The sequence below is a fragment of the Podarcis filfolensis genome (assembly GCF_964270895.1).
Source record: "Podarcis filfolensis genome assembly, chromosome: 12".
NCBI classification, from domain to species: Eukaryota; Metazoa; Chordata; class Lepidosauria; order Squamata; family Lacertidae; genus Podarcis; species Podarcis filfolensis.
In genome coordinates, this window is record NC_139614.1 from 14050906 (window position 1) to 14061177 (window position 10272).

At 41.0% G+C, this 10272-nt stretch overlaps 1 protein-coding gene and 1 long non-coding RNA gene across 2 annotated transcripts in view; both read left to right on the top strand.

Annotated features, from left to right (window-relative positions):
- LOC310745455 (ectonucleoside triphosphate diphosphohydrolase 3-like) overlaps nucleotides 1–7439 on the top strand; it is a 28265-nt gene extending 20826 nt beyond the window's left edge. The window contains 5 exon segments of the mRNA XM_083578068.1: nucleotides 176–406; nucleotides 1238–1510; nucleotides 2070–2180; nucleotides 3135–3272; nucleotides 7180–7439. Coding sequence (XP_083434194.1) covers nucleotides 176–406; nucleotides 1238–1510; nucleotides 2070–2180; nucleotides 3135–3272; nucleotides 7180–7413 — 987 coding nt within the window. The 3' untranslated portion in view covers nucleotides 7414–7439.
- LOC310745623 lies at nucleotides 6099–7083 on the top strand. The gene is made up of 2 exons (XR_014540239.1): nucleotides 6099–6332; nucleotides 6921–7083. It is a non-coding gene; the product is annotated as an uncharacterized lncRNA (long non-coding RNA).
- Nucleotides 7440–10272: the final 2833 nt, after the last annotated feature.

Below are 10272 nucleotides of genomic sequence, written 5' to 3' on the forward strand. Positions count from 1 at the left end.
GCATACAAACTATCCAATCACTGAACGTCACTTTCGATCCTTCATTTGCATACAAACTATCCAATCACTGAACGTCACTTTCGATCCTTCATTTGCATAACTATCTACAGTATCCCCCTGCTGGCCCAGGGTGAGAACTTCAGTACATAACAAAATCTACCTTCTTCCTTTCCAGAGAAACCTTTGGAGGGCCTGGGTCCATCCCCACGGAGCAGAGACCACGGGTGCCCTCGATTTAGGAGGGGCCTCCACCCAAATATCGTTCATCCCCGATGAGACTGGCGACACGACCAACAGCACGCTGCCAGTGCAGCTGTACGGCTATGAATACAGCGTGTACACGCACAGCTTCCAGTGTTACGGGAGAGATGAAGCAGAGAAAAAACTGCTGGCATCGATACTACAGGTACGGCTGAGGGAATGCTCTTCTGCTAGGACGGTCTGCTTCTTGAATGCAGAGAAGGGTACAGAGTTCAGTGGTGGAACAAACAGTTTGTGTTAAGTTGTGGGTGAACATATCAGACGACACAGCGATTCTTCAAACAGCTCTTCTTTATTCAGAGGCCAGAACAGAACTGAACTGAAGGGCTCAGTCAGCCTGCTTATATAGAGCTCCAATACAACGTTACTGTAGCAACTTTCTAAAACTATCCAATCACTGAACGTCACTTTCGATCCTTCATTTGCATAACTATCTACAGTATCCCCCTGCTGGCCCAGGGTGAGAACTTCAGTACATAACAGTTTGCATGGCTTGTTTGCCATTTTCTCATAACAAAAAGCCTGGAGCAGTGGAGATTCAATCAGCAGTCTTCTTTCAAAAAGTAAAAAGCAGGACATGCCCAAAAGTCATTTTAGGAATGGTTGAACTTTTTTAAGACAACACAAAAAAAGAAAAAGAAAAAAAGGCGATTGACAATCTAAGTTATGTCAGTCCGAGTTACTGGCCACAGGGGAAGATGGAGAGACAAGAAAACAGAGGAAGTCCAAAGCTGATGTAACAAAAACCCAGTGGTTTTTATTAAGCCAAAGCAACTTCAGAAAGGTGGAATTCAGAGAAGCACTGGGGGAGGTTTTTCTACTGCAAAGCTGCCTCCTGTTATGGATGCATGTTGGTCAGGGAAAAATGCAAAACATACAGCCTATTTTAGTGACATTCCCTGTAACAATGACTCCTGTCGAAATTATTCCTCCTGTTTAAAACCTTCTCGTTTGTTTGTTGTTTGTCAACTGCCAGAATTCAGGTGATAAATCCAGGATCAATAATCCATGCTATCCTCGGAATTATAAAACTGTTTTAACCACGAAATACTTGTACGGCAGCCTCTGCACGGCATTTCTAAAGCCAGAGAACTACAACCCAGACCAGCTTGTAAATGTCACTGGAAGTGGAGATCCAGCTCTCTGCAGGGAAGCTGTATCCAAGTTATTTGATTTCGCAAGTTGCAGGGGGATGGAAGACTGTTCGTTTAATGGCGTCTATCAGCCAAAGGTTAAAGGGAACTTTGTGGTACGTTTTATTTGCCTGGTGCTTATTGTGTTGTTCGTCTGTGTATGTGTGCATGTATGTGTAGTTGTGTAGTCAGCATTTATTTACAACTGGAAACTATTCAAGAAATTACAGGATATCGCTTATCTGAATTCCCCCAAATAATCATGTTATGTATGATTAAGAGATAAGTTGAAAAAGAGATAAGTTGAAAAGTTGATTGCTATTATTGGATGAACAGGGGAGGGAACTTAGATAATAATGATTTCCCAGATAAGAGCGAAATAAGGAGTTTTCAAGAAAATAAATGTTCATGGGAAAAGGGGTCTTATTAAGAAATTTCTGGAATAACATGCAGGATAATAGCCCGATTTGTTGTTTCCCATGTTCTGCTCTAAAGGAAATTTGGTAAACTATTGTTTAGAATCATGTTTCTAGACATACACATGTTTGTGTGTTTACAGATTTTATCCCATTTCATTTTTGTCCTGCTTTTGTTTTTGTAAAATAGTAAATAAATAAGAAAAAAAAAAATTAAAACCACAGTTGAGGTCTAACTTTTACCTGCCTTAATCCATAGGCCTTTTCTGGATTTTACTACACAGTCAATGCTCTGAATTTAACTGGAGAATTTTCACTGGCTGATTTTAATTCAAGCATGTGGACATTATGTTCACAGAATTGGAATCAGGTCTGTATCAATCTTCTGAACTCGTAGAAGGGAACTGTTGACAAAAGTTTGCTATACCTGTGCAAAACTAAACACTCTCATTCATCGGAATGCTTAAGGGGGAAAAATGACAGGACAAAATTTATTTAGGCTGCATTCCAATGCACACTTTCCTGTGAATAATTTCCACTGTTTACCATGAGACTTACTTCCAAGTAAATATATCTTGCTTTTCATAAAATTTAGATTCAGACTCTGAAACTTGACAACAGAAGCATGTTCCTAATGCTGAGAATTATCTAGCCAAATTATCTAGATGCAAGTGTTTAAATGTTGCTGGATCATGCTTTTTATTTTTATTGTTAGAATGGTAAAACAAAAATCTAATATTCCTGCATTGGAGGGGGTTGGACTAGCGTCCCTCAGTGGCGTAGCGTGGGGGGTGCAGGGGGGGCCGGCCGCACCGGGCGCAACATCTGGGGGGTTAGGGTTAGGGGGCATTAATCCATGGGTTAGGGGGCGCAAATCCACGGGTTAGGGGGCGCAAATTACTTGCCTTGCCCCGGGTGCTGACAACCCACGCTACGCCACTGGCGTCCCTTCCAATTCTATGATTCTATTATTCTCATACTCAGTTCTATACAAATAACTAAAACCAAAATACTGTTCTCTAGCAGAAGTCTTAACAGGTATCCTCTAGAAATATAATATATATCACTTCAAAACAAGTTGGCACGATTGCATCCAGGCAGATCTCCACATTTATATTGCTTCCTTGCCATGTTTCTTTCCCTTGACAAACTCATATTCAGAGCTAATTACTGTACACCAAGAGTCTTACCTTGAATTTTCAGAGTACCATTTCTTTACCTGCCCTAATGACCTTGATCACAACGGAAGGCCAGAGTAGAAATTTCCCCAACGAAATAAATATTAATGTTGATTTGTTTCTGAGTAACTGTTTTTGTTTTTCAGCTTCCGTACATGATACCTAAATTTGATGAAATCTACGCAAAATCTTACTGCTTTTCAGCTAACTACATCTATTACCTGCTTATACATGGGTATAAGTTCAGTGCAGAGACTTGGCCACAGATTCGCTTTCAGAAGGAAGTAAGTTTAACTTCCATCCCTCAACCCCCCCTCAAAAGATAGTGGAAGTCTTGAAAGATTAAGACTTTGGAAGTCTTAGGGTGGGAGTCTTAAGGGTGGAAGTCTTGAAAGATGAAAACAAAGTTAGGGACTCAGAGCCATTGTCAATAGAAGTTTTGTTAAGTTGTGGGTGAACATATCAGACGACACAGCGATTCTTCAAACAGCTCTTGTTTATTCACAGGCCAGGACAGAACTGAACTGAAGGGTTCAGCCAGCCTGCTTATCTAGAGCTCCAGTACAATGTAACCATAACAATTTTCTAAAACTATCCAATCACTGAACATCACTTTTGATCCCTTATTTGCATAACTATCTACAGTATCCCCCTGCTGGCCCAGGGTGAGAACTTCAGTACATAACATGTTTCTTAACTGTTGCAAAAATTAAAAATAAATTTGGAAAACAGTTGACTTTACTGTGAACAGATTTGCTCCAGCCACTACTTCTTTGGCGATCACTTGTAGCCGAGTAAGATTGTCTTCCATGAGCACGGTCTTAACAGTGAGTCTGTAAGTGACTGTGGAGGCCTATTCTGGATCCACACGTCCTTCCACAGTGGGGACATAGGTTTCCGGGCAGGAGTTGAGGATTTGCCAAGCGTGCCTTCCTCTTAGCACGTTTCTCCCTTTCATCCTGAGTTTAAGCATCTTCAAAGTCCACAACAACTTTGGTAAAGTCCCAGTTGTCGGTGTCTATACTACGTTTTTAAAGATTTGCCTTGAGGGAGTCTTTGAACCTCTTTCGTTGTCTACTGGTATTTCGCTTTCCATTCTTAAGTTCAAAATAGAGTAGTTGCTTTGGAAGACGATCATCAGGCATCCGCACAACGTGACCAGTCCAACGAAGTTGTTGAAGAATCATTGCTTCGACACTGGTGATCTCTGCTTCTTCCAGGACGCTGACATTAGTTCGCCTGTCTTTCCAAGTGATGTGTAAAATTTTTCCAGCAACTAGGGACATCGGAAGCTGGCTTACAGAGTCCGAGCATCTGTCTGCTTAGTTTAGGATTTATTAGACTGACTCTCCAGGATATGAATCAGGGGTCTCTCCCAGCCCGATTCAAAGATGCTGGGGACCCTCTGCTCTACCACTGAGCTATGATGCTCCTCCAGGACTTTGTCAGATGGCAGATTGAGGTTTTTTGAAGTGGTGGCTAAGGTTTTTTTTCAAGTAGAGGGATGCCTTGACCCTTGGCCAACCCTCCATGGCTTGCACGTTGAAAGGTGCAGTGTGGCATCAGAGCAGGGGACCCTTGGGAGTGGTCAGTAAATATATAAAGGTAAAGGTAAAGGGACCCCTGACCATTAGGTCCAGTCGTGGCTGACTCTGGGGTTGCGGCGCTCATCTCGCTTTACTGGCCGAGGGAGCCGGCGTACAGCTTCCAGGTCATGTGGCCAGCATGACTAAGCCGCTTCTGGCAAACCAGAGCAGCGCACGGAAACGCCGTTTCTCTTCCCGACGCAGCGGTACCTATTTATCTACTTGCACTTTGACTTGCTTTCAAACTGCTAGGTTGGCAGGAGCAGGGACCGAGCAACGGGAGCTCACCCCGTCGCGGGGATTTGAACTGCCGACCTTCTGATCAGCAAGTCCTAGGCTCTGTGGTTCAACCCACAGCGCCACCCGCGTCCCTAGTAAATATATACCTGTGTGTATATTTATGTGTGTATATGAGTGTATACTAATGGACAAATGGGGGACACCAAAACTTTTGGCATCACCCCAGGGATCAGTACTTTTTTCTGGAGTTACTTCAGGGTACACAGTGCTGGCACCTTTTTCCAAATGTTAAAAGTGTTGTGCTTGCCGTTAAGGACTTCCTGGTGGGTGCTGGCACCCTTTTTCTATTAAAAAAACAAAAAACGAGGAAGAAAGCACTGGTAGGAATCATATGTGAGTAGTCAGCAAATTAAATTTTAATTTTAAACATTGTCTTTGTTTTTTAAATTGGGCAGAGGGAACAGTGGAGGAGGCTGCACAAAGCCCATGAACCTGTTGCAAAGGAAAACCATGATTTCGCAATACATTTGAAGTGGGCCAATCTGGACTAAAACGTCTATTCTGCTTTCTTTTGGAAAGCATCAAATACCTATGCTCCTGCTAGCCAAGTAATCCCTGCCTCTCTGCACAGAAGATACTGCTCATCCTGTTAAGTTGTGGGTGAACATATCAGACGACACAGCGATTCTTCAAACAGCTCTTGTTTATTCACAGGCCAGGACAGAACTGAACTGAAGGGTTCAGTCAGCCTGCTTATATAGAGCTCCACTACAATGTAACTGTAACAATTTTCTAAAACTATCCAATCCCTGAATGTCACTTTCGATCCCTTATTTGCATAACTATCTACAGTATCCCCCTGCTGGCCCAGGGTGAGAACTTCAGTACATAACACATCCCTCTTGCAGAAGTATCGCTACATGTGCGAATCTGACAAAAGAAGCAACACAGTACATAGGAAAAATTCAGCAAAAAATAATTTTACTCTGCATTTTGCAACAGATTACAGAAGCAAAATATTATGACCAGAAATTATTACAACATATCTTGGCATTGTTAAAAAAAGTGGCAAGGGGGGGGCTCGTGATGCTATATACTGGCAATCCTAGGAGCATCGTTGCTGTGTAAATATTCGTATTATTTTTGGCAGAGGACAGCATGTTTTGGAAATCCTTGCTTGACATTATTTTGTTTGTTTTAAACATTATTAAGCAGAGTATTTTTTTAGCTGGCATATTGACCTTTCAGACAGTTCAGCTAGTTCAGCGTCTGAGCGAGTAGGCTGAGCATGTAACATTATACAGCAATAAGATTCAGGTGCATGCACCCTCTCGTGTCACATATAAAATCTTCAGTTTGAATCAGAACCTCTTCACATGTTCATTGTTGGATGAAGAGGTGATAGTCCCACTTATGCCATCTGTCCACTCCTTTATTTCTTAGCAAGAGCATTGAGAACAGTGTCTGTCTGCAAATGCAGATGGAGTTAACATGAAAAGATGCAATGAATGGGAAGAGGTTGGATAATAATAATAATAATAATAATAATAATAATAATAAATTTTATTTATATCCCGCCCTCCCCAGCCGAAGCCGGGCTCAGGGCAGCTAACAACAATAAAATAATACAACATTCTAAAATCATTTCATTATAAAATTAATTCAAATCAAATTGATGGCAACCATTAGACTAGAGTTCTGTGAAGATTGCCAAAGGAGGGAGTCAGGCTGTGCCCTGGCCAAAGGCCTGGTGGAACAGCTCTGTCTTGCAGGCCCTGCGGAAAGATGTCAAGTCCCGCAGTGCCCTAGTCTCTTGTGACAGAGCGTTCTACCAGATTGGAGCCACAGCCGGAAAAGCCCTGGCTCTGTATACAGTGGTACCTCGGGTTACATACGCTTCAGGTTACATACGCTTCAGGTTACAGACTCCGTTAACCCAGAAATATTGCTTCAGGTTAAGAACTTTGCTTCAGGATGAGAACAGAAATCGTGCTCTGGCGGCACAGCGGCGGCAGGAGGCCCCATTAGCTAAAGTGGTGCTTCAGGTTAAGAACAGTTTTAGGTTAAGTACGGACCTCCGGAACGAATTAAGTACTTAACCCGAAGTACCACTGTATCTGCTGAAGATTTGCTTCCACATACAGATATCTGTGAACTGGCTTTTTACTACATGCACCCAACGTGCTTGTTTTGCTATTCACAAATGTATGAAAATATGCTATTAATTTCTTATAGCAGCTTTTTTGGTCATATTAAAAAACAACAGCCCATAGTACATCGGAAAAGCAGATCTTCTATCTTCTAGAATGGCCCTGAGGTTTATTATCTGAAGAGTCTAATTTGCTGTTCTTTTCCTGTGTTTCAGGTCGATAACAGCAGCATAGCCTGGTCGCTAGGCTACATGCTCAGTCTCACCAACATGATTCCGGCAGAGAGCAATATGATCTTGTCCCCCATGAGCCCTTCCCTGTTTGCTGGGCTGCTACTCTTTTTCACAGCCGTGGCGTTACTGTGCCTCATCTTCCTCGTGTATTCGTGTGTGGTGTCGCGCATGCGAAAGAACGCCTGTCATGTCGACCACGTGTTTCCTGTAGAATAAATACGCTCATAACAGAGAGAACAGAACGGTCTCTTATTTGAAAAAGCAGTGTTTTACGACATAAGGGAAACGGCGGGTGCTTTCGAATTGAGCCATTCTGGTGCAGTAACAAGACGAAATGAAGTACGGGCAGAAAAAAGCCATGATGCATCTGTTGGAGAAATTCAAAAAGAAGTTCCTAGACTGGAGGCATTTCCTCCCAGAAACCCCAAACAAAAGGGTGCAGGCTCCAAGTGAAAAGAAAGGCCCTTATTGAAATAAAAATACGCATAGGGACAGCCTCAAAAATAAGGGGGAGGCTGCCAAGAACCACATCCAAAGCCATGTTTTGAATACACTTCCAGATTACACATGTCATTGCATTTCACCAATGAAAGGATCACAGCAATCTTAATAGTTGCAACCCAATGACATCATCCTAAACCAATCAAATCACCGGGCTTTTCAGATCAGCCCTTATCATAATATCATGTGATTGCATAGAACCATTTTAAGTGTGTTTATTTATTAAGACTTTGGCCGATTTTCCTGTTCATTAGATGCCTTCCAATATCCCCTTTCATCTGTCCACAAAACAATTCAATATTAATCACAATTTTTTTTTTTAAAATATTTTTATTTTTCCATATAAACACAATACAACAAACATAAACATACAAAAACAAAAACAAAACAAAAGACATGTATCATTTCATATCCTAATTTCATATCCTATCTTCCCCGACTTCCTCATGCCTCCCCTTTCTGTATTCCAAATTCTTATCGATTGTTCAGCAAATCTTCCCTTATTTTAATTTAAATTTAGACTATTCTTCCTTATTTTCCTTGTCTTAACCATTGCTAATAGTAACCATTTACTTTCCAGTCCAACATCATTCTAACTTTCATTAACTTTGTGATATTTCTTTAAATAGTCCTTGAATTTTTTCCATTCTTCTTGCGCTGCTTCTCTTCCCTGGTTTCGGATTCTGCTCGTCATTTCTGCCAAGCCCATATAGTCTATCACCTTCATCTGCCATTCTTCCAGTGTGGGTAGTTCTTGCGTCTTCCAGTACTTCGCAATGAGTATTCTAGCTGCTGTTGTAGCATACATAAAGAAAGTTATATCCGTCTTTAACACCCCTTGGCCGACAATACCCAAGAGAAAGGCCTCTGGTTTCTTGGGGAAAGTATATTTAAATACCTTTTTAAGTTCATTATAGATCATTTCCCAGAATGCCTTAATCTTCGGGCAGGTCCACCAAAGATGAAAAAATGTACCTTCAGTTTCTTTACATTTCCAACATTTGTTGTCAGGCACATGGTAAATCTTTGCAAGCTTGACTGGGGTTATGTACCACCTATATATCATTTTCATAATGTTTTCTCTTAAGGCATTACATGCCGTAAATTTTATCCCGGTGGTCCACAACTTTTCCCAATCAGCAAACAAAATATTATGACCAATGTCCTGAGCCCATTTAATCATGACCGATTTAACCGTTTCATCTTGTGTATTCCATTTCAGCAGCAAATTGTACATTTTGGACAAATTCTTAGTACTGGGTTCTAACAGTTCTGTCTCCAATTTTGATTTTTCCACCTGGAAGCCAATTTTACTGTCCAGTTTAAACGCTTCATTTATTTGATGGTAGTGGAACCAGTCTCTCACCTTCCCTTTTAATTTCTCAAAACTCTGCAATCTCAATTTGTCCCCTTCCTTTTCCAAAATTTCCCAGTATCTTGGCCACTTGGACTCCATATTTAACTTTTTAACTGCCTTAGCTTCCATTGGCGACAGCCACCTTGGAGTTTTATTTTCCAGCAAGTCTTTATATCTGTCCCAGACATTTAGTAGTGCTTTTCTGACAATATGATTTTTAAAACTTTTATGTGCTTTAACCTTGTCATACCACAAATATGCATGCCACCCAAAAATGTTATTAAAACCTTCCAAATCCAAAATGTCTGTGTTTTCAAGAAGTAGCCATTCTTTCAGCCAGCAGAAAGCTGCCGCTTCGTAGTAAAGTTTAAAGTCTGGCAGGGCAAACCCCCCTCTTTCCTTTGAATCCGTTAGTATCTTAAATTTAATTCTGGGCTTTTTGCCCTGCCAGACAAATTTAGATATGTCTTTTTGCCACCTCTTGAAACAATCCATTTTATCAATTATTTGCAATGCTTGGAACAAAAACAACATTCTTGGCAATACATTCATCTTTATAGCTGCAATACGGCCTAACAAGGAAAGCTTCAAGTTGGACCAAATCTCCAAATCTTTTTTCACTTCTCTCCAAGTTTTTTCATAATTATCTTTAAACAAATTCACATTTTTAGCTGTCATATTTATACCCAAATATTTCACTTTTTTAACCACAGTCAACCCTGTCTCATTCTGGAACCTTTCCTTTTCTATCTGTGTCAAATTTTTCTCCAAAACCTTTGTCTTAGACTTATTCAATTTAAATCCTGCCATTTGACCAAACTCTTGAATTATTTCCAAAACTCTTTTCGTGCTAGCTTCTGGCTCTTGCAATGTAAGTACTAAGTCATCTGCAAATGCTCTCAGTTTATATTGTTTAGCTCCGACCTGAATCCCTTTAACCAACTGGTCCCTCCTAATCATATTAAGCAAAACCTCCAGGACCGATATAAAAAGTAATGGGGAGATAGGGCACCCCTGGCGTGTCCCTTTTTCAATCTTGAACTCTTCTGTAACCACATTATTTACAATTAGTTTGGCTTTCTGTTCAGAGTATATTGCACCTATACCATTTTCAAACCCTTGGCCTACCCCCATCCCCCGGAGGTTCTTCAACATAAAACTCCAAGAAATGTTGTCAAAGGCTTTCTCGGCATCCACAAATATCAAAACAGCTTTAG